This window comes from Ascaphus truei, chromosome 1, assembly GCF_040206685.1.
Source record: "Ascaphus truei isolate aAscTru1 chromosome 1, aAscTru1.hap1, whole genome shotgun sequence".
Classification (NCBI taxonomy): Eukaryota; Metazoa; Chordata; class Amphibia; order Anura; family Ascaphidae; genus Ascaphus; species Ascaphus truei.
Genome location: NC_134483.1, coordinates 478,285,868 through 478,311,159, shown reverse-complemented (window position 1 = coordinate 478,311,159; position 25,292 = coordinate 478,285,868). Strand labels below are relative to the sequence as shown.

The window sequence follows — 25,292 nt, the reverse complement described above, 5'->3', positions numbered from 1 at the left end:
CACACTTGTGTAAGTCTTAAGATTTCATTTGGCAACCTCTGAAAACTAGTACTCCTACCAGCTCAGTTTTTCCAGCAGGCGTCATTTCAATAAAAGGACATGTTTGAATGTGGTGTTGACAGTAAGGGGCTGGAAAATGTATTCTCCTCTGAGTTGACATTGCAGAGACAAATAACACACTCTGCTTTAGAACTCGTTCAGTTCACGTGGTTAAGCATCAATGCCGTTTTTAAGCCTTCGTTGTTAGGAAAAAAAGTTATATTTTAATTTGTAGTATATTAGAGAGCGATAATAGCTATGGATCTTTTAAGAACCCTTCTACGACAGAGGCATACATGTAATCACCATCTGCACATTAGAGTTTCATAGTGAAACAGCAGTCTATTATACAAACGACTTGGGGCGCTCATAGAATCAGACTTCTAAGTGAACGTGGGACTGTTACCACAGGTAATAAAAAAAACTATTTGTAAGACTTCAGTGTGATAGATACTATGTATCCACAGTTATACTAAACGTAGTGTAACAATGCCAGTAATTTGTGTGTGAAATAATAATCTACCACTAATAAAAAACCGAGCCCTAGCAATACTCCAGAGGTGGAGAGTGGGCACGGAGATAAAGCCCCCTGGTAACAGCACTCACTGATAGGAAGTGTACAACTGGAAGTGCATGTTACCAGGGGGCTTTGTCACGGTGGCCACTCTCCACCTCTGGAGTGTTGCTTGTTGTTTTTTTGTTTAAGTGTTGCTTCCCCTTCCCCCTAGTGCACCCTGATCCCCCTACTGGTGGCTGAGCGGGTATCTCTCTCCCTTCACGAATAATAATATAACCCACTCAACTTGGATTTGTCTGCAAAAAAAGATCCAACAAAAACACTGGTCAGAAAGTAGAATGTAGCACAACTTTGTTTGGGGGAGGGGGGTGTAAGGAGACAAAAAAACCATAGCACATTTAGTGTAGTATATCTTCCCATTTTGAAAGGCTCATAGTGAGCCTCCGATGAACCAGCCTCAGCAGCCTCTCAATGGCTTGCCGTTTAGCGTGCGACACTAGCAGTGTCTGCAATCTTGCAACCGATTTTGCAGAAGGTCAATGGGAGTCGTCTGCTTAGTGTGCATGGTACTGGTGGGTGCTCCGCCAGCCTCCCGTGGGACACATAGTGGGAAGCCACCAAGAGGCAGCTAAACATACTAGGCATGGGCTGATCTGAGGCTAACTCTGCAAACTAATGAGCCTTTCATCATTTTTCAATAAATATATATAAAATGTGAGTGTGATAATCACCTGTTTTTAATTAGAATATGAAGGAAATATTACCTATAAGGGTGCTTTTTGTTCTTTTGTCGGTATATTTTTCATCCCTAAGTTGCGCAGCTTCCCTCTGACGTAGTACATCTAAATCGTCTCTCCTCTGCGTAGCGCAAGTAGAAGTTCTCCAGCAACATGGCTGTATCCCCAATCCTGTTACTCTTGGCAATAAATTGTTTTTTTTTTTTTTTAATATATAGAACGGTGCCATGATGCACAGCTCTGGGGCACAAATTCATTGTCGGATTTTACAAATCTATTTTTTGTCAAACATGGTGTTAAAATCACTTGCTCAAGGTTAATCGGAGTTGGCGCAGAAAATAAGCCAAGTTCGCCCATTTTTAAAGAAAATTATTTACCTGGGCCAAGTGTCCCTTTTTCTGCTTTCTGTTTCCTCTGTTTTTTAATTTCTTGTCGTCACTTTTTCTTAAATATTATTTTCACCCCTTTAACATTCCCCTTCACATAAAAGTTCCGGTTGTGTACTTTGTGTGCGTTCAAATCTGCCTCGCAATATTGTTTGTGTTTTTGCCACCCCCCCTTAAACGTAACATTTAACAGTTTTTTTTCACAGAATCTAGTGAACAGGGCAATACATAAAGGGCCAAAAGACCTTCCTTGCACAGTATAATTTAATGCTTGGCTAAATATTTTTGCAACGTGCCGCTTTTCATGAAATAGACAAATATCACCTGGTTCTCAGACTTCAGCAAGGTCCTACACCGTAGAGTCATGGGCACAAGTGTTGGCTTTTTTGGGGGGGTGGTGGGGGGATTTGGGTTGAGTAGAAAATTCTCCAATATTATGGTGCCTACAAGATATCAAGCAGTTCACATGTCCTTTACCCCCTCCCAACTGCAGTGGCCCGGTCTATTTAACATAGCGGGGACTAGCTTGAATTCTGTGCCATTGAACAGAACAGGTCAAAAACAAGAGAGAGACCACGATTCTCCAAATGTCAAAGGACACATTGATAATCTGGGTCATGAACATCTTCTCCACACCGCTCTGTGCATTTAATTAAACAATTTAAAGTCTGGTTGTCAAACTGTAACTACAAAGGAGTTACTGTGCCTGTAACTGATAACTGAGTGACCTGTAAGAGGTCATAGTAATTGCATCTCTTTTCTGGTGTTTTACAACATACATTAAGACTGAGGTTCTCAACTCCAGTCCTCGAGACCCGCCATCAGGCCAGGTTTTCTGGATATCCCTGCTTCAGCACGGGTGGCTCAGTTGAAGAGCCACCTGTGTTGAAGCAGGGATATCCTGAAAACCTGACCTATTGGGGGGGGGGGGGGGGGGGGGTATTGAGGACTGGAGTTGAGAACCCCCACATTAAGTAATGTACATGTTCTGTAATATTGTGCTTGTGTCTAAATAAAGTGTATATAACACACACCTGTTTATTTCTTCAGATGCTTCGGTTTATTCATCCATATCTCTGCTTTCTATCTCCCTCGTGCTTTTCACCACTCCCCCTTCCCCTCCCTTGCTGGAATGTTGGTGCATAGCCCGAGCATACCTGTCAGTGAGTCTGAAGGCAATTCCGTGCCGACTGCAGATCCTACGTCTGCTCGTCTTGTAACTTCAGCCTCTTCTCCTATTTTGTTTAAAAAACTAAAGCATAATACAACAGGAGAGCAAAAGAGGTGAGAGGGAATGCTTTTCTCTTTTGATTTGTTTTCTATTACATCTGGGTGCATGCTCACTAAAATAAAATGTTGCTGATTAGACTATATACCTTTTCAGCTATAGAAAAGCCTGCTAATTTTCTGACCCCTTCGCTGTCTGAAGGGACCTATGTTACTTTTGGGAAAGGTGTACTTGCTAGGGAAGCTGCTTCAGCATATGGCACTAATGTACGTACTTGAAAAGATGTAGCATGTTTGTTCTGAATATTTACTTTAGGGCTTATGTTGTATTTTTTCAAGGTTGTATTATTGTTGTTGAAGATCTCTTAAACAGTAATGTGAATAACTACAACAAGACACAAAAATGTTTGACTTCAAAGGGATTTAGGAAACAAAATAATTATTAGCTATATTGAAATATAGTACCATAAGGTTTTGTTTTGTACATGGATTGATTTAAGTTGTTGGTTACAATTCTGATTTTAAAACCTCTGATGGGTTAAAGGTACAGCCCCTTGGAAATCATGCAATGGTAGTGACCTGTTTTTGTTTCCTTCACATACACGGTCCGAATGAAAAGCATTTGATTAACATCTATTGTACTTTGCGGGAAAAGATGCATTTTGTCAAGTGTGAATTTCCAAAATCTGTTTCCTTTACCAGTGTCCTGTTTCTGAATGGTTTTCTTTTTGTTCTGTGCGGTGGTGGGAGGATTAGGCGGAGTGGGATTACCCCTTTAACTCCATCTTTGACGTGTATATATATATATATATATATAAAAGCACTATGTCAACTTGACATGGGAAACTATTATAGTTATCCAAAGCTCAGAGTTACATAGTGCTGGTCTTTAAATGGGGCCTCGTGTCATGGGGGGTGTAACCACACAGCCACTAGAGCAAAGAAATGTAAGCCGACACTATTTTCCAGCCAGGGTTCAAGTAGTATTTGTGGGAAATCTTAATATTTGCTGGTTCTTTCTCTTTAGTATTTTCTTATTATTTTTGCTTATTGATTTACCTTCTCTTTTGCTCATTCTGACCTATCCTCTCAGCCTCTCCTACCGTTCTGCTCTCCGGAAGAGACTTCGTTCTTCCTCCTCTGTGCCAAACTTTCTAAAATTTCTGGCTCCTGTAGCTGAAAATAGCCCCTCTGATTTTAACCACAAGAAAAGGTAGGTATTCCGATTGAAAGAAGCTACGAATACAGTATGTGACTTGGACATATCACTTGTTCCTGGGTGAACAACTATCTAGTGTCTATATGCTTCAATGTACGAACCAATTATTTAGGGTTTAGTCATATACTGTACTGGCATTTAGCCAAGTAGATCTTATTACATTCCAAGCCTCACAGTCTTCTAGAAAGTTTGTTTTTCTCCGATGTGACCACATTGTTAACATATCTGTATATTTGATCTATTACATTGGTTGGTTATTGTCCTCTTAGATTAATCATATGGATACATAATTCTAACCATACAATATTTCACAAATGGCCCATTGCACAAAATGGTGAAAGGACTTTCAGTATTTTAGTGTATTCAATGTTAAATTGCTATAAAGGTGATCTTCACTGGACATATCTTTATTTCAGTGACTTTGAATGCAAATCCAGCCACAGTGATGTGGGAAACGATAGTCCTGTAAGGACACGCCGTCATTCTTGGCGACAACAGATCTTCCTACGTGTAGCTACACCCCAAAAAGGATGCGATTCTCCTAACCGATATGAAGGTAAGACCCAAGCTATAAACGCACTTAACCTATCATATTAGAAATATCAAAGAAATCAAATGATTCTCATGGTCCCTTTTCCATATGTAAGTGTGAGTGTGTGTGGTGTTTAAAGATGTAGCCCATTCCATCTTGCCGTTCAACTACATTATAACACAGTACAGTATAACTTAAAATATTACCATTGCAATACATGGAATCTCTTCTATGACATATCACACCAGAACAGTCCGTGACACAGGCCATGGCTATTATATGTACATGTGCAATGTTGAATTACACAAGATTTTCATTTGGTAAAGTGTTTGTAAAGGTTGTTATTCCTTTTCTCAAATGGGGTCAGAACCGTGGGACTCTCTTGGATAGTGTATAAAATAGCTCTTATGAAGTGAAACTACATAATGAAGACTAGCTTGCTTTTAATGCTTTATGTTGATCAAATTGGCATTACTTATTTATTAAGTAAACTGCACTGTGATATGTACATTCCTACCAACTTGGCACAATTTAATTAAGAAAAAGTTATTTTGCTGATCGGAACATTGGTATTAATAGCCCTAAGCTCAACAAAGTTTTGAAGTTCAAAGGCTTGATCGGTTCATCAGGGAGTAACATGCAAGTTGTATTTCCTCCCAGACACCTTTCTTTCCCTAGCGGCTGCCAATAATTCACTGCAGTTTCGTAATGCAAAAAATCAGTACAACAAAACAGGGATGGGTTGGATGATCTATTTAAGGCAGCAATTATTCCCTCTCACATTAGTTACACTCATAACATTTGTAAACCTTTTTCAGTTGACAAAAAAAAATAAAAAAACTGGACTACATACTGTACAATTGTTTTTTTGTTTTTTTTTTCTCAAATGACCTAAGGACACCGACCAATCATTCTTTGTTGGTTAATTTTCTAGTTAAAATTATCAGTGTAGAGTGTGTGTGTGTGTGTGTGTGTGTCTGTGTGTGTGTGTCTGTGTGTTCCTTTTCATCCCATACATATATACTTCATTGTGAAATGGGTAACCATAGGTATAGATTGAAGGAGAGATCCCTATTTCTTTGGACAAGCTCCTATATAAGGGACAATGTGCTGGCTGCAAATTATCATTATGTACTAGTAAATAAAACATGATAGAAATTGTCTTTTTATTGGGGTCCTTTCATCAAGCTATAGGGAAGTGCAGGCACCCGTTTGGGCAGACTTAATTACAATGGCTGGATGCCCTGACTTCACAACCTCCAAACAAAATTAGGGTAAGCACAGCCAGTTCAGTGTGTGTGTGGGGTGGATATTAGCTGAAGTGATTCCAAGTAGTAGTGCAGACCTTTACAGATTCAGGGTAAGTAACCCCACCACTTCCACCGGATGGGCCCCGCTGCCAGCGTGCCGCCTAAATGAACAGATGTTATACATTCAATTTACAGACATTTAATAGACCGTTACAGATATGATTATGGGTGTATATAACAGTTACAGATGAGATTAAAATGTGAGTGTCATAATAATATCATGATATATGAAGTATTTTAATCAATCTGGCATATGAGGGTTAAACGTTGGTTACAAATTGTCTTAAATACAGGAATTGTTTTTATGGCATGTTAAACCTTTTACGAGGCCTAGTTTATAGGACTGATAGAATCTAGAGATAAGGGCATCTGTTTTTGCCAGAGGGGATTGAACTATGACTTCCCTCACACTAGAATAAAAAAAGGCCCTTTTAAATGCACCTTGAAAAACATTATTTTGGGGATTCTGCAGAGTATCAGGGGGCGGGGCTAAGAATGTATTCCAAACAGAGTAAATGTATTAATTATGAAGATATCATGAGCCTGACCCCAATTTGCAAGAATAACAAATAGATATTTGTAACCGTTGCGATTAAGAGGTGCCAAAGACCGATATCTGTTTCTCATGCAAAAATAGACTTTCTATGGTTATATTTTATAAGTAAAACGTGAATATTAAGTACACAGACGCCACAGTGACGATGGCTTGTGTCTAAATATTATAGAAACAAAGTTATGAAGTATTTTAGATTCAGGCAAACTTTAAAGTTCAAAGAAAGTTTTTTCTTTTCTGTCAAGACGTTATCAGCTGATTAACGACAGGGGAGGGCTTATGTTTTCAATTGACTACAGGTCTTGCGCCCACAGGAGTGCCGTATGTGACCGTGAGACAACTGAAGTCTTGAAGTTGCTTAAAACTGGAGGCGGTTTTGATTAGGTTGTTCCAGATGTGAGGTGTTTGTGGTTGTCCCTCCTTTTTTAAAGATAACAGTGATTTGTTTGTCACACTACATCTGGGCACATCCAGATGGTATTTAATGTAGTTTACTTAACTTGGCCACCACATTGTGGGCCCCTCGGGGGTCCCCGTGATGTAGTTGCTACATCATGGACAATTATCTTGTTTTTTTTTAGGGTGAGATCATGTTCTGCGCTCCTGTCGAGCGCTGAACTCTTTATCAGGTAGGGAAAGGGAAGAGGACTCCTGTTTTCGTAATCTGTGACTTTACGATCACGTGCCGGAGGGGCACTGGGCACTCTGCTACTGCGGTCACTCAAAGGGTTAAAGGGAGGATGCTCTGCAGTTTTTTATGATTGTAAATGGTGTGGGAGTTAAGAAAGTGAAGTACAGTATATGCAAAGAGGCAAGAAAGTGAAGTATATGCAACGTGGCAATACTTTCCAGAAGTTTAGAAGCAAGAGGGAGACAGGGCAATAGTTAGAAGGGACGGTAGGGTCTAGGCATGATGATATTCTTAAGAATAGGTCTAACAATAGCTTGTTTAAAAAGATTGTTTAAAAATAGCTTGTTTGGAAAAGTACCAAAGCACAGAGATGAGCTAAAGATGTTAGTGAGGATGGGAAGCGAGAGGTTTCAAAAGAGTGGAGGGGATGGGGTTGAGGCTTCATGTGGTGAAGGTTGAGGAGATCATGACAGATGCTACTTCTTGTCACTGTGTCAGTGCTAACTCCTCCTCAAATTCTATGGAACACTCTGTTGATGTACCTCAAGGCTCTCGCTGGGTGACCTCATTTGACTCTTTTGGACTCTCCTATCATCTCTATGCTGATGAGGCACATTTATATTTATCTACGCCTGACATTAGACCCACAGTCCAGCCAAAAATTCCTATCGACCATCTCTACCTGGATGTTCCTTCGCCGCTTCCAGCTTTTCATGCTTAAGACATAACTTTTCATATTCCCTCCCAAACCAGGTCTAATTGCTCCCTTCATTAGTCAGGTTCTAGCCTGCAGTACCAATGAACATCCACCGGGACTGCTGCTACTCTTGCTTCCAGGCTCTGAAACCTGACACCTTTGCACCTGTCCCATGCCTCCAGGCAGACCTATATAAGCCTCCCTTTCCTGTTCCTCCCTTGCCTGTTTATACTGGTTCCTCCAGCACCTGCTAGGTTCCTGTATTTGCGGCGGCTGCTTTTGCTGCTCTTACTAATTGCTGTTGCCCAGTCCTGTTCCCGAGTCCCAGGCCGGTTCCTGTCTCCTCGTTGCTGACTGTAAAGCTCGCGCTGCCCACAAACAAGACAAGACCCCGGCAATGAGGTGGGAAGGTATAACACCACACAGCCGCAGCAGCGGAGGCGAGTCTGGAAGGCGGATAGTTTAGCGTTGCCAGGTCTGGATTGGAGAGTGTAGGAGATGTGGTATACTTGCCGAGTTCTTGGATTGGAAAGACAGGATAGTAAGGGTCTGTAAACAGTGGTCTGGGATTGTAGACCGCAGCATAGTCCAAGTCCGTATGCCGTGTTCAAGGGTAGGAGAGATCACCGTAGTCGAGGGTATGCCAAAGTCCAAAATCCAGAAGAGTCCACAAACAAGCCGAGTCGGTACACAAGAGGTTAACTGCAAAGGAGACAGATCACTGCACAACAGAGTGAGCTTCACGAGGCTACATAGGATTATGGTGAGCAAAGCATGGGAGGAATCAGGAAGTATTTACAGACAGGGCTGACCAATGGGAACAGGAGGCAGAGCAGAGGCGCAGCCCCAGCGAAGCTGGGATAGGCTGCAGGCAGCAAGGAAGGGAGAGAGACTTGCCATGCAGCTGGGGATTGTCGCACGTCATCGCGCCGTGCAGGAGAGATGCGCAACGCAAGCGGGACCAGGTTCCATGTGGCAGCTAGAAGAGCTGCGGTTGTACGCGTGCTCTGTAATGAGAGCGGGGGAGCGCGCATGGCAGGAACAGTGGCCGTGGCGGCAGCAGGTAAAGAGGGAACACGCCGCAAAGGACGTGTTCCCCCCGATTTCTTACACCGAACTCTGCTTGACCCGACCACGCTATCTGCCGCCTGCCTCTGACTTCTGCTTGTGACCCCGACCACGCTCCCTGCTGTTCCTGTCACTGGGATCCATTCCAGCCGTAGATCAATCCTTGACAATTACAGTCAATAACATTGCTATTCACGAAGTCTCGCAAGTGCACTGCCTACGGGTTACATTTGACTAATCCCTTCTCCCCACATATAAACACTATTACTTAATCTTTACTTTTTTCCTTCAGAACATTGCAAATATACGCACCTTACTATGTTCCACTACCACTAAAACACTAATGCATGCCATTTTTCTCTCCCATATTGATTACTGTAACATCCTTTTATCTTGCCTCAATGCCGCACATCTCTCTCCTTTACAGTCCATTCAAAATGCTGCTGCCCAAATCATCTCCTTTTCTTCTAGGTGTGTACCGTACCTCCTATTGCAATGTGGTGGTGCCATATAAATACAAAAAAAATAATATATATGTTAAATATATATCCTTCCTATTAATTTCCCTTAGACTAACTTCTATACGCTAAGGTGGGGGCCCAAGTCCTACTCCCCATCATGTTATCCCACATACTAGGCACACAATCCAAAGGTCAGACAATAGGATACTACACCAGGCCTTCAATAACAAACGTATTTTATATGCCTCTTTTTACCACAGATATGCAGACATAACCGTGATCCTAAATCGGAGGATCATGTAAATAATATTACTGTGTTTTTATAAACGGTGCGCAGTCGTGTACCGAATGTCTCTCCCGAGTCCCCATGACCCCTTGTTATGAGGAACCCGTGTGTTGGTGCCAGCACTATGTTGGAGCTCTTATTAACTGTGAGTATAATCGTAGCAGGCCTGTTTTTCGCAAAGCCTTCAGTACCCTTGTCTGTAATGAGGATCTCCTCCTTTGTTACTAACAACCCTTGGAACCCGGTTGGTTGCTGCGCATCAAAACCTACAATCGACGGTCCCGCTCTCCCTCTGTGGGACTGTTACCCCTTGAGTCTCTGTAGTCCTTTCTGCTTTCAAATGCTCTGCTCGGCCTCCTTGCAGGATGGACTGACCCTGAGTCCCAGCCAGTCCATCCCGAGACCACTCTGGCTCTCCCTAGGAATAACTCCACGTGCAGTCCCTCTTAAAGATTCCTCTCATCTTTTACAGCCTTTCCTATTTGCTGCTTCTGTCTATCCTGGGTCACATCCTCCTGTCCCAGAAGTAGCTGCCTGATGATGGGAGTTGTCATTGTCCTATTGCAGCCAGGGGGGCAGTGCACTGTATGTGTGTCAGCTGCATGCATTTACAAGGGGTAACACATACATAATCCCTTCAATGCTGAAAGCTGATTTCATGACATTATTCTTCAATTTATATATTGCCTTACTGCACTTCTTTGTAAATGATAGCGTTGTTTCTTTAGTATCCGCTGGTGCCGATTTTTTGAAGTATAACAAGGACTTCTACTCGGCCATTTAAATCAGTATAAAAACCGAAATCTTCAGTAGCCGAACTTCAGAAAGTAGTCCCACAGCAAGACATTAATATTACTTTTCCATGCATGCATTTTATTGCAAATATCTGGACACACAACGTTTCGGTGAACCCCTTCCTCGGGTGCAATGTTTACAACATTAGTCTTCCAGTAATTCCTGGAAATTTTGGCACTCTAGCCAATCAGCTTTCAGAGCTGCAGCACTTGTCATGCAGTGAGTTCAGCCGCTCTCAGATAGGGGAGAGAAGGGGGAAGAGGATGCAGCAGCCTGATTTCTCCCTCTCCCTGCATGTGAGAGAGCTCTGTACAGGAGAGAGGAGTATAAAATGTGCTTGTCAACCTTTTTTGAGCGTGGGCACCACTGGAGGATATTTAAATTCTCTGGGCGCCCCGTGCTCATCAGTCCTTATTCACCCCTTCTTGCTCACACGCACCACACTCGCTCTCCTTCTCGCACGCCCCACACTCGCTCCCCTTCTCGCACACCCCACACTCGCTCTCCTTCTCGCGCGCACCCCACACTCGCTCTCCTTCTCGCACACCCCACACTCGCTCTCCTTCTCGCACACCCCACACTCGCTCTCCTTCTCGCACGCCCCACACTCGCTCTCCTCACAAGCCCCACACTCGCTCTCCTTCTCGCACGCCCCACACTCGCTCTCCTTCTCGCACGCCCCACACTCGCTCTCCTTCTCGCATGCCCCACACTCGCTTTCTTCGCACGTCCCACACTCGCTCTCTTCGCACGCCCCGCACTCGCTCTCTTTGCACGCCCCGCACTGGCTCTCTTCGCGCGCCCCGCACTCGCTCTCTTCGCGCGCCCCGCACTCGCTCTCTTCGCGCGCCCCGCACTCGCTCTCTTCGCGCGCCCCGCACTCGCTCTCTTCGCGCGCCCCGCACTCGCTCTCTTCGCGCGCCCCGCACTCGCTCTCTTCGCGCGCCCCGCACTCGCTCTCTTCGCGCGCCCCGCACTCGCTCTCTTCGCGCGCCCCGCACTCGCTCTCTTCGCGCGCCCCGCACTCGCTCTCTTCGCGCGCCCCGCACTCGCTCTCTTCGCGCGCCCCGCACTCGCTCTCTTCGCGCGCCCCGCACTCGCTCTCTGAGCTGCCAGCAAAGGGTTCTAGGAATTACATTTGAGGTTTACAATGTGGAGTTGAGTAGTTGAAGAGAGAGTTAGAAACAGTACTCGAACAGAGAAAGATGTATAAATTGATATGGCTGCGAGATATTGTAAATTGTTTAAAATGTAAAATTTCTGGTAAGTTCTTCCCCTGCATCTCCTTGGGACTTATGGTAAAGGTGTCCTGCCTGTTATCTTGTGAAAAATAATGTTGGAACTGTGGAAGAAATCTGTTTGTCAGTGGGGAGGAGCGCAGCTTGTGTGTGTCGAGGAAGGGGGGCTGGTGCGTATGTGTGTGTGCTCGCATGGAGGGGGAGGCTCGTGTGGAGAGGGGGGCTGTGTGTGTGTGTGTAGAGGGGTGGGGCTGGTTGTGTGTGTGTGTGTGTGTGGAGAGGGGTAGGGCTGGTGTGTGGAGAGGGGTAGGGCTGGTGTGTGTGGAGAGAGGGGTGGGGCTGGGGTGTGTGTGTGGAGAGAGGGCTGGTTGTGGTGTGTGCGTGGAGAGAGTCGGCGTTTGTGTGGAGGGGGGGTCCGGTGTGTATATGTGTGTGTTGAACAACACCGATGTTGCCTATAATAGTAATTATCCCCTCAAAGCAGGACATTGTTGGCCAGTAATGCCTTTGTTATTCGTGGATTATTAGTTAAATACCACGTCCGCATTAACGCAATGCATTGTGTTAACTGGGAAATAATGTCTGCTAAATCTGTACCTTTCGGCTCCAACAGCCCCAAGGCCCTTTCAGAAGAGGGGATTCAGGGACCTAGTTTTAAAAGTTTACTCCTCTTTGGATTTTTCACCACCCCACTTATAAAAGTTTAGTCCTTCAAATGACTACAGTAGAGCTGCGAAGTGCAAACTGGGGGGCGCGGGGTTTACAGCGGCACTGCGCGCTTCCCGAAGGCATTTAAATGAAGTGCCGGGGAAGCGGTGAAGGCCTCTGTAAACCTTACTTACCGTGGTTCAGCCGGCATCTGGAGACGTGTCGACATGGCAACGCTGCGTCAAATGACGCCGCAGGGTCACGTGACATCAGGTTGCTATGGCAACGTGACGTTATGACACCCAGACGCCGGGAACCACGGTAAGGAGGTGGGCGCGCGGAGAGCCGGCAGGGGGGCGCAGGGGAAAAAGATTGTGCTCCCCTCCAGTAGAGAAGCAAGTCAATCAACATCTTATGTTGTACCACCCTTGTATTTGGCTTCCAGGCCTTGCATGAGGAGATTGATCGTACTTGTTTTATACTTTCTCCTATTGAGACATGACTATAATGACTTCCTAGTCCCAAATGGAAGGTTGTGATATTTGTAGCCATTTTTTTTTTAGATCTAGGAGTGCAGAATGCATCTGCTATAATTCTACGTTCACAATACCTGTCTGCAGCCCCTCATCACCGTCACCTTCACAAATTTACCTACCTCAAGCATACATGCCTGTTGCATCATTGACCTGTGGTTTGGCAGAAGTAGCACTGTACATAGACCTTTTTATAGGTTATGTGCCTATACATTGTATACCTCGAATGAAATAAGGATTCTAAAGTGACTTATTGGGTCTATTTAAATACTCGGTTTGAGTTTTGTACACACTTCATAATAAGAATACGTACTGTTTTTAAAGTAGCCTTGGTTTAAAATAACGTGTAAAATGGTGAGTAGGGAGGAAAGAAAGTTGCTAAACCACATTGATAAAGTTTGCAAGAATGTTTTTCTATTCGCCTAGTGGGACCGCACCATTAAAAAGAAAACCACTGAATTTTTAAGACTGTTCTTGACTGCAGCTTCTAGATCTCTAAAACATCAGGTCTTTAGTAACATGAGATTGTAGATTATATAAAATGTAAAGAAGCAGGCTTTATTGCATATGCTGTAATGTGTGTTGCAGAGTGAGGTGCAGAATGGCTTTGGGGTATTAAAATCTAATGGTACATGTCTGAGCATCTCCTGTTGCTCAGTTGGCACTACTGTACTTTACAAATACAAACACCCTATTATACATGAGAAATGTGGTAGCCACACGGTGGCAGTATTGTCTAATAAATTTAGTTAAAAAAAAGTGATCGTTTTCTTAAAGCTGCAGACCAAGCAATATCCTACATGGTTTTTATAAATCAGCTCTGTACGATGAGAAAATACATGTAGCATTTTTTTAAACCACTCAGATTAACATTTTTAATGTATTATAATGTAACAGCCAAAAAATGTTTATTATAGCAACCATTTACAAAGTCACATCCCCTTCTTCTTCTAAAACAAGTTCTGGCACACCCCTTTTTGAGCCCTGCTCTCTCTAGCAGTGCACCAATTGTATCTAGTGACTGCCTGGTCACATGATCTTCCCCACAGAGCTTTGCATCATTGGTTTTCTTCGGCTGCACTGACAGCCATTTAGTGAACCCTCGAGCCGAATCTTCGCTGATCAATCGGAACGGATCAATCGACAACTTATCTAATTACTTATTGGATTGGATTGTTGCACTTATTAAAGAGGAAGAAAAAAAACCGGCAGCTTGAACTGCTGCTTTAAAGCAGCAATCCATGCTGCTATGTTTTTTTTACAAACATATATATATATATATATATATATATATATATATATATATATATATATATATATATATATTTTAAACAAGGGGACTCCCGGAGGTGAGCAGCAGTGCTCCAAGCTATGGGGAACCATTGGTTCCTGAGATTTATTATTATCATTTGCAAAGCGCGAACATATTTGTATGTCAGAGCTAGGGTTTTACATTTGATTCTCAAGGATATGGAAAGCCAGTGGAGCAGCAGAAGTGGAGCGGTGAGTGAGTAGATGAGTCTGGCAGCAACATTTTGGATGGACTGGAGTTGGGATAAGTGGACAAGGGGGATGCCAACTAATAGAAGGTTGCAGTAGTCGGGGACATGATGGAGGGAATTAGGATTTTAGTTGCATCATGAGTGAGAAAAGGACATATCTTGACAATTATTTTGGAGGTGGAGTCGTCAGGACTTAGTGAGGGACTGAATGTGAGGCATGAAGGAGAAATCAAAGTAAAAGATTACCCCTAGACAGCTTGATGTGTTGGTGAGATTGTGGTGTTATTGACAGAGAGGGAGAGTGTTGTTGGTGGCAGTGTGAGGGGGATAGAGGGTTCGTTATTTTTTGGACATGTCATGCTTCAGGTACTGGTGAGACAACACGGAGGAGATTGCAGAGACATGGGACAGGAGAGAAGGGGCAAGGTCAAGGGAAGAGAAAAATATGGATGTCATCAGCATGTAGATAATACTGAAAGCCCAAAATTGTAATATTAGTTCGCCAAGAGAAGAGGTGTAGTCAGAAGAGCAGAGGGCCAAGAACAGAGCGTTGTGGGACCCCAACAAAGAGAGGGAGTGAAGATGAGGAGATGCCAGAGAATGAAACACTGAAGGAGTGAATGGAAAGGTAGGATGTTAGCCGGGAGAAGGCTGTGTCACGGAGGCCAGTGGAGTGGAGAATGTTTAGGAGAAAGGGGTGATAAAGTATTGAAGGCAGCAGAGAGATCAAGGAGAATTGGTAGGGAGGTGGCCCTTCTATTTAGCTGAGTAGGTCATTGGCCACTTTTGTTAGTGCTGTCTCACCACAGTGTATAGGACGGAAATCAGATTGCAGGGACTTGGAGAGAAATTGAGTCAGGCGGTTGTATAGAAGTTGCTCGAGTAGCTTGGAGGCAAAGGAGAGAAGAGTGATGGAGGCTGGGTCAAGTGAGGAAATCTTTACAATGGGAATGATGAATTAATATTTGGGAATGTGCCAGAGGTGAGCAAGGGTGCAGGAGAGGTGGAGGGAATAGGATCAAGAAGGAAGGTTGTAGTGTAAGATGAGTGCTAAGTCCTCAGTCACAGGTGAAAAGCTGTGAGTGGAGGTAGATGTTGCCTGTGGAGCTTGCTTTGAAGAGATATCATGTCTGATGGACTTAAACTTGTCTGTGAAGTAGGTGGCGAGTTCTTGGGCCGTGAAGGTAGAGGGTGCTGTAGGTGTAGTTGGGCGGAGAAGGGAATTACAGGTGGTGAAAAGACATTGAAGGTTGGAGGACAGAGTTTGTATGAGTGAAGAAAAGTATGTTTGCTTGTCAAGTGAAAGTTGGAGAGAGAGCATGATTAAAAAATAAAAAATGTTTATATAGTGGTGGAAGTCTGTGGATTTCCTGCAGTAACGTTCTGCTGTGTGTGAGCACTTCTGGAGGTAGCGGGTGAAGTGAGTGAGCCATAGTTGTGGCTTGGATTGTTGGGGGTGACGTGTGGTGGCTGGAGCTGTCTTGTCTAAACTGAGAAGAGGGTACTGTTGTATAGATCCTGCTACAGTAGGTTAGGGCAGGAAAGAGGGGAAATGGGAAAGAGGAGAGGTTGTATAAATGTTGAGGGGGATCTAGAACGTGTGTGTGTGTGTGTGTGTGTGTGTGTGTTGAGGAGGGTGTATAAGATAGTGAGGTTAATGGTTAGCAGGTGATCAGATAGAGGGAAGGGTGAGTTAGAGACAGACTGGAAGTGGGACAAACCAGGTCAAGGGAGTGACCATTGCAGTGAGTAGGAGAGGTGGTCAACTGGGAGAGACCATAGGAGGAGGTTACAGAGATAATATGGGTAGCTGAAGGGGCATTGGGATTGTCAATAGGTATGTTAATGTCTCCCAGGGTGACAGTAGGTGTGTTACAGTGGAAGTGAGGAAGCCAGGCAGCAAAGTTGCCAAGAAATTGAAATGTAGGCCCAGGGGGATGATAGATGACAGCAATTTAATTTTTTTATTCCTTTATAAGAATTCTTGTCCTGGGGAAAAATAATATGGCCACTGTGGTCAGCCTCACTCTCTGGCAGCTAAAAGGAAGCAGTGACATGATCGTGAGATGACATTTGCTGCTTCTAATTGAGTGACCATGCAGGTACTGACAAAAGCAAAAAAGTTAAATACCTTGGCAATCGGGGGGTTCCTGCAGCTTTGAGTGGTGCAGTTTAGCTCCAGGGACAACCTGGTTCATACAAGTTAAAAAAAAAAAAAAAACACATAATACATGCTGCTTTATGCATTTTTAATCTGTTAACGTTTTAAATGTGCCTCGTGTCTATGATTCTTGTTCAGTAATATTTGCTTTCCCATTGAATTTATGTATATTTTTTTATTTTAGACTTACATCGCGCTATGCATGTATGTAGGATGTTACTAAATGGTCTTTAGTATACATGTAGATATAACACAAGTAGTGGATCAGATCTAAAAGCATATGGTGGATTCAGTTCTTCAAGGCAGGAATTCATTTAACTACTGGCATTTAACAAGTGGCATTGTAGGAGATTTCCAGAGGCAGTAGTAGAATTTGTAATTGCAATGGAGAGCAGTGTTTTAGTTGGGTTTTACAACTATTGGATTCATGACTTCTTCAAACCATACTCAGACTATATGGAAATACTTAATTCAGTTCAGTTTTGTGTTCCTAGATTTGACTTGAGGGAGGAGAGAAGTTCTTGGTTTGTACTGAGGGTATGCGAGTTCTGCAAACAGGGAGCAGTAATTGGGAGAAAAATAGAAACATTTTAAGCATGAGAGAGCAGTAGGTTCAAAAGAGTGGAATGGAGACAGGCAAGCACAGAGCACAAGAGATGAATGAGTACAGTTACAGTATAGCAAGAAGCCAAAGATGATATATACTGTAGGAATGTAATGGAAAGGATATTAGGAGGAGATGAGCAGAGACTGTTTTTAGAAATTGCTTGAAGTATAGGAAAGCATGGAAAATGTATCATGTGAGATAGAGGACCCCGATGTTCACATACTTTGGAAGCAAATGAGTGAAGGAATACAGGGCAAACGTTAGCTACAGTAGATGTGTAGAGTATTGTTCGGCTGTCCTTATGTAAAAAAAAAAAAAAGGTCAAATATTTCACAAAAAGAAACACAAACGGGCATACCTGTTTAGTCACACCTATGAGAACAGATCTTGCTCTGATAATGAAACCATCATTGCAAAAACAGTCTTTTAACACTGTCTTTATGTACTGTGGTGAATCTTAGAACCATTTTTATTTGAAGTTAAATGAGTCGTATTGGTTAACTTATGGTGATTATCCACAAAAGCTGTCTACTCATTGGTTTCTGAAATATCCACACATTTGCGTTTTGAACTCCCAATACCAGACTGGGGCCTACACAAATCAGGGAGGCTGCTAATGTGTTGCAGGGAGATGCCGCGATCTTGCGTCCATATTCTGTTAAGCCGTAGTGTAATGAATAGGGGCCATAGAATTACTTATATTAACGTAGGATACTAAAGAAATGCTGTCATAGCACCTTTCTCTGTTTGTTTTAATGATTGTAGTGTTATGGCTTTGAGCAACTGATCATTACTACTGAATGTAATATTTTCCCACTGCTAGAGGTCTAGCATCAGCAGAGAACCACCAGCATTTGTGGTCATGTGATTGTGATCACATGACCGCCACAACTCCCGGCTGACCAATGGAAGTGGAGGGGTTTCCCTTCCCGTTTTTGATCTGGCCAGCCCCTGGAAAACTATAATCATGACAGTCAATAGAAAGCTACAGTACTTTCTCTAGGTGTCCCCGTCAGCCATATTTATAGTTCTTGCAAGAACATTCTCCCATAGTTAAAATTACCGGAGTCGGGGGTCCCCAGAGCTGAAAGCATCATAGTTAGGTTCGTTGGTTCCCCGCCCCTTTCCCCCGCTTCTATTAAGGTAAGAAAATAAATTGGGAGGAGTGGAGGCTGCTGCTTTTATTAATAAATCCATAACACCCGCATAAATCATAGGTTTAGAAAACTTTTATTAACTTAATATTTGGAGATTCAATGTATTTTTGTAATTCAAGAATAGTTTTAGAAGCATAAACATAATTCCTAGAGCTTGTTTAACCGCAAACTGCACATCCATAATTACACGACTCTTTAATAAAGTACCATCCATCGCGGTATGAAACGCGTCAGAGTTTACGTGGAGTGATGTGATTTTTGTTTCTACTATAACTCGTTTTTAACGGATTTGTCCAGCTATCATTACCGGGTTGCAATGCACGCCGCCTTTGCCTATTTTTGTGTATCTATTCATCGGCTGGAGCACACACTTAACAGGACTGGCTTTCGCTGCACCGCGGACAGACAAGGACACCTCTACCTGTGAGTTATTCTGCTTATGTTCCGTGTCTTGCCGTGGGTGATAGCCGGGCATGTGGTGGTCGGATTGATCGGCATTGTGCGGCTCACCTTACAGTTGGTCCTCCGGTGCTGGTCGTTCCCCTCCCCCCTTTCCCCCTACCTGTTTTTCATCCACATTATCCCATTGGCCTGCGTTTCAAGCTTTCATTGTGCAGCACGTATGCAGTTCCTGGGTTGTTTATAGAAACTTTACTACAAGTGATTATACTGTACATAGCAATTCTGCTTTTCTGTCCTTGATCTAGAGCACCGGCTTGTGGATCGCTTCCTATATTCTACTAACGTAATTAAATGAACTCAAAAAAAGCTGTGTGTGCTGTGCACGCGCATAGTAAGTGAAACTTCTTTGACTTTTGTCACAGAAATTGTGTTTGTGATGTTTTAATTAAAAATCAAAATACAATTTCTTTGACAAAACGCAAATAAATTTGGACTTAGAATGCGCGTGCTCGGCACACATCCCCTGTATTAGCTATTTGCACTAAGCGGGAATTCCTCGTGCGTGTGACTGTGTGTGTGTGTGTGTGTGCGTGTGCGTGTGACTGTGTAGTGTGCGCGTGTGATGTATGCGCACCCATCCTGCACCTCGCATATGCCCCTGCACCTCGCATCACCCCCCTGCACCTCGCATCACCCCCCTGCACCTCGCATCACCCCCTGCACCTCGCATCACCCCCTGCACCTCGCATCACCCCCTGCACCTCGCATCACCCCCTGCACCTCGCATCACCCCCTGCACCTCGCATCACCCCCTGCACCTCGCATCACCCCCTGCACCTCGCATCACCCCCTGCACCTCGCATCACCCCCTGCACCTCGCATCACCCCCTGCACCTCGCATCACCCCCTGCACCTCGCATCACCCCCTGCACCTCGCATCACCCCCTGCACCTCGCATCACCCCCTGCACCTCGCATCACCCCCTGCACCTCGCATCACCCCCTGCACCTCGCATCACCCCCCTGCACCTCGCATCACCCCCCTGCACCTCGCATCACCCCCCTGCACCTCGCATCACCCCCCTGCACCTCGCATCACCCCCCTGCACCTCGCATCACCCCCCTGCACCTCGCATCACCCCCCTGCACCTCGCATCACCCCCCTGCACCTCGCATCACCCCCCTGCACCTCGCATCACCCCCTGCACCTCGCATCACCCCCTGCACCTCGCATCACCCCCTGCACCTCGCATCAACCCCTGCACCTCGCATCAACCCCCTGCACCTCACATCATCTCCCTGCACCTCACATCATCTCCCTGCACCTCCCTGCACCTTACATCATCTCCCTGCACCTCACATCACCCCCCTGCACCTCACATCACCCCCTTTCACCCCCCTGCACCTCACATCAACCCCCTGCACCTCACATCATCTCCCTGCACCTCACATCACCCCCCTGCACCTCACATCACCCCCCTGCACCTCACATCACCTCCCTGCACCTCCCTGCACCTTACATCATCTCCCTGCACCTCACATCACCCCCCTGCACCTCACATCACCCCCCTTCACCCCCCTGCACCTCACATCACCTCCCTGCACCTTACATCACCCCCCTGCACCTCACATCACCTCCCTGCACCTCGCATCACCCCCCTGCACCTCGCATCACCCCCCTGCACCTCGCATCACCCCCCTGCACCTCGCATCACCCCCCTGCACCTCGTATCACCCCCCTGCACCTCGCATCACCCCCCTGCACCTCGCATCACCCCCTGCACCTCGCATCACCCCCTGCACCTCACATCAACCCCCTGCACCTCACATCATCTCCCTGCACCTCACATCACCCCCCTGCACCTCCCTGCACCTTACATCATCTCCCTGCACCTCACATCACCCCCCTGCACCTCACATCACCCCCCTTCACCCCCCTGCACCTCACATCACCCCCTGCACCTCCCTGCACCTTACATCATCTCCCTGCACCTCACATCACCCCCTGCACCTCACATCACCCCCCTTCACCCCCCTGCACCTCACATCACCTCCCTGCACCTTACATCACCCCCCTGCACCTCACATCACCTCCCTGCACCTTACATCACCCCCCTGCACCTCACATCACCTCCCTGCACCTCACATCACCCCCCTCCACCTCACATCACCCCCCCCCCACCTCACATCACCCCCCCTGCACCTCACATCACCCCCCCTGCACCTCACATCACCTCCTCACATCACCCCCCTTCACCTCCTCACATCACCCCCCTTCACCTCCTCACCTGCACCTCCCCTCAGCCCCTGCACCTCCGATCACCCCCTGCACCTGCGAGCACGGCGGCAGAGCAGTGTGGTAGGAGGAGGGATGGGCACAGGTTGTGTTGCCCCGCAGTGCCGGGGATCAGGGCAGGGAGGACGGCACATACGGCGAGGAGGCCCATGTGAGTGTGACGGCCCCCCCCCCCCGGGGAAGAACACCATGATGCCGGTGGGGGGGTGTGGGGGGAGGAATAGAGGGGGTAATTGGGGGGAGAGGGGTGGGGGAAGGTTGAGACGTGGCCGCACCGGGCCCGCCTTATGCGTGGGAAGCGGCGCGCTCAAACCTCCCCGCTTCCCACTTTACCCGAGCAGGAGCCAGGAGTCACTGGCGCCATCGCGCATGTGCGGCACGGCAGTAGGCAGCGGGCGGGGAACGGCGCCCGTTATGAGCGGCGCCGCTGTGTGGGGGGTGCGGTGGCCATTAGGAGCGCATCTGATTTGTGGAGCGGGTGTGATGTCAGTGTTGGGGTCGGGCTGAGCCAGAACACAGCCCGGCCTCAACTGCCAGCACTGACGTCACATCCGTTTCATTTCTGTCTCCGCAATCCATTTTTGCCCCATCACGAATGAGGTGCCACTAAGGAAGTTTCACTTCAAAAAAAATTTATCCAGTGATTGCTGTAAAAAACAGTCTGTGGGGTATTTGCTGTCAACAAATTCCACCTATTGTAGACTGTTTGGCCCAGTTCTGTCTAAAGTTTAAAAGATTGAAACCTGTAATCCTACTTTATTGCATATTAAAAAAAAACACCAAAAGCATAGCTGCCAGCAGGGACAGCACTACCATTGGTGCAGCAGATTCAAGGACAGGGGCCCCACAACTTTAAGGGGCTGTCACTGCGCGGTATAGGAGAATTTCAGATTAAGTGCAGCCCCGAGTATTCCTGCTCAGGGTCCACCCTTTCACTGGTTCCACTAAGGCTTGGCAATATACCGGTATGATGGTAATATCGCGGTAATAAAAATGGACGGTAACATTGTGTATTATGTTAGGAGACAAAAGTGTCACTTACAGTATTGTCTGCCAGCTGCTGGGGTCTGTGTGAAGCTGTCCTCCAATATAAAGAAGCACTCCCTGCAGTGTACTGTGAGTCCATTCACAGCAGTGCTACTTTTTTTATGACTTGCAATGAACTTGGGAAATGCTCCAGTGGAGCTCCCCTCTGGGAATAGATCTGCAGGGCTAAACCTAGAGCAAAGTACTCCATCCAGCACCAAAGTCAGTACATTTATTGGCTTCAGGAGTTTGGTGCACTAATTGTAGTGATTTTTGACCGATGTTGGTGTTAATATTTTAACCAGTTAAACACGCGCAGACACATACGATCAAGAACAAACATTAAGAGAAAAAATTGAAACTGAAGGAGTGATAATATATATTTATTATTATTATTTCACTCCAACTCAGATCTCTTTGTACTCGTCTTTGTGGAACATTTCCAAGCTACATAGGAAAGAACAACTTGGGAACTGAAATTAAGAATGTTTTTGAGTTGGAAAATAATGAACACAGAATTTTAGACTACAGAATGTACCCGTTTATTGCTGTACAAGTTCATGTGTGTATATTGCACTGTATACATATTTTAAATCTAAATATTTGCTTATGTGTTTTGTATATATTATACCTATGTTCACACTGAGAAACTGGAGCAGATTATATTCACTTTAATTTCTTAAATGCAGGATATTATGAAGAATACTACATACCATGTAGCAGACATTACCCCCATTTAATGTGAAATACCACGTTTAAATAATGCATGTGTTATCTCCTTAACTAATGTTTTCAAAGTAAATAAAGCACGAGTGTTAACCCGATGCATCACGATAACGGGGGTAATAACGTCTGCTGTACCTGTACATAACATTAGAAGCATCATTTATTCATCCTCTGCCACTTACCGTATAAAACTACTAGCAACAAATGTGGTTTCGCTGTATTGTTCGTTTGTCCTTTCTAAAATTGAATCCTCATTCTCCATAAATTTTGATCCCTGTGGGGTTCAGAAGCTGGTGCTATTTCTCGTTCCCCTAAAAAGAAAATAGATTGTGTGATATCTTTTTTGTTATTTTCCTTTCTTTTTTTTCACTTGACAAATGTATCTAAAAAAATACTGTTTTCTCTGGTAGAAATATGGCTTTTACATAGTTACATAGTTACATAGTTACATGGTAGATGAGGTTGAAAAAAGACATAGGTCCATCAAGTTCAACCTATGCTTAATTTAGACATTTATCCATCTCCTCTTGATTCCTTAATATTAAATTTCCATTCTTTGTGTGGAGTCTCCAGTAATGTTTTTAGCGCCCTCTCCTTACGTGCATTATCCTTTTTGTTGTTGTTGGAGAACATACCGTTCATCTAATTTACATATAATATTGGTTGGGGAATCACAGTAACATCTCCACCAAACAACTCTACCTTCTATTGTCCAATTTACCAGCAGATGGCTCTAAGCTACCGTACATCTATCTGTAATAATTATCTGTATGAAGTGCTTTTGGTGCACAAAGAATGTGGTTGTGATAACTTATTTTTTTTTTTTACATAGTAACCAGAAGGGCTCTTTTATTGTTATGTTAGCCTGTGTACAAAAATCTCTAGATGTTGTGTGAATCTCATTTAAGATAACTTGTAGAAGAAGAACCTACATTTGATTTAATACTGGTTTGGTGGTTGCACGTTGTAACTGAGTATGTAAACACTGTGTCAGAGGAGAAGGAAAGAAAGTGTATTTTGCAACAACATTTGATAATTCACAGTATTCCCTCCTGACGTTTTTATTTAATTTCTTTTATAATCTTTGGGAAAATACACTTGATTCTTAGTTGCCTATTGGAAATGCAGATTTGGAGGGTCTGGAAGATGAGTGTTGGGTCACCAACACCATAAACACACTTGCACGCTAGATATAAACACCATGCACCACAAGCACAGCATTTGGGCACCGTACGCACCCTATATCTCCACACACATTATTCATGTGACATATATACCGCCTCCCCATCACCCCTGACCCAACAGCGTACTGTTGGTCCCTGAGGGGGAACGAGATATGGGACTGGGAGGGTAGGAGATAAGGGACTGGGGGGGGGGGGGGAGAGTGAGAGATCCCCCCGACCCCTCTGTCTACCTGCTGCCCTGGAGGATTGAGGAGGTGACATGCTGGAGTGTGCCTATGCTGCTTTGACAGGCACCTCCAACGACAACTTCCAGGAAGCCTTTGCAGTTGGCGACCCTGACTGTACACACCATACATTCACCATATACACACAACATACTGTATATACATACATTTACATGCACTATGTTCAAACACTCTATATATACATAGGCATCATACATGGAACACACACACTATATACAATATAATACATACTGTATGTACATGGATAAACTGAAATGTGCTCTTACCAGCACATGGTAGAAAGGAGTCAATACACATAACCAAAGTTATCAGCCCCTCCTATATTGGTTAACTGTGTTCAGTTTTTAATTCCATTAGTTTACAATTGTCTCTTCTCAGTATTGTGACTATTGCATTACACTTACAAGTGTTCTGTTCCAAAGTTCAACACAGAGCTGCACTAATCTGTGGTGTTATGAAAAAATTGAATATTCAGTATATGAATTACACTGACATTTCTGTATGTTGTCACCCTACAGCAGTGGTTTCCAACCTTTTTTGGTTAAGGAACCCTATGTGAAATTCTGAGGAACCCCAACTCTCTCAAACAGTGTGTCTGGAATCATATGCATTGTACGGAATCCCAACTCTTTTTAATAGCGCATCTGAGATCAGATGCATTGTAAATTCTTCTGTATTTGGTACCATTTTAAAATGACCTGGAAATTACAGGGAATCCTTTAGGGATGCCTGGGGAACCCAAGGGTCCCTAGGAACCCTGGTTGAAAAACACTGGGCTTTGTTTCTCTAGAGTTGTGTATAGAATTGGTAATACAGTAATGTTATGCCTGATATCACGTATTTCTCTAGCTCTCTATCTAGGTTTAATTCTTGAAGCCCACAATATTGTCTGTGAAATTGAATGTAAGAGAACCATTTGATGGAGAAAGAATAATGATGTGGGATGGACATTTAATTGAATTTATATTGCTCTTTCGGCCTCAGCCATGAAAACCAATGGATATATTGATAGAATATGGCACCATTTTAACTATGCTGCACAAGTTGAGTAACTGTGTCACTGGCGCACAATTTGACAATGCAGAATATACAAAACTGAACTTGTTAAAT

At 44.6% G+C, this 25,292-nt stretch overlaps 1 protein-coding gene across 8 annotated transcripts in view; it reads left to right on the top strand.

Moving 5' to 3' along the window:
* The window catches only part of TBC1D1 (TBC1 domain family member 1), a 224,477-nt gene that overhangs the window by 141,361 nt on the left and 57,824 nt on the right, over positions 1-25,292 (top strand). For 4 of the 8 annotated variants that reach the window (XM_075567919.1, XM_075567916.1, XM_075567949.1 and 1 more), the window contains 3 exons: positions 2,826-2,963; positions 4,000-4,119; positions 4,542-4,681. In XM_075567919.1, the coding sequence (XP_075424034.1) occupies positions 2,826-2,963; positions 4,000-4,119; positions 4,542-4,681 (398 nt within the window). The remainder of the gene's footprint in view (positions 1-2,825; positions 2,964-3,999; positions 4,120-4,541; positions 4,682-25,292) is intronic. The other 4 variants (XM_075567942.1, XM_075567964.1, XM_075567934.1 and 1 more) reach the window with 3 other exon arrangements.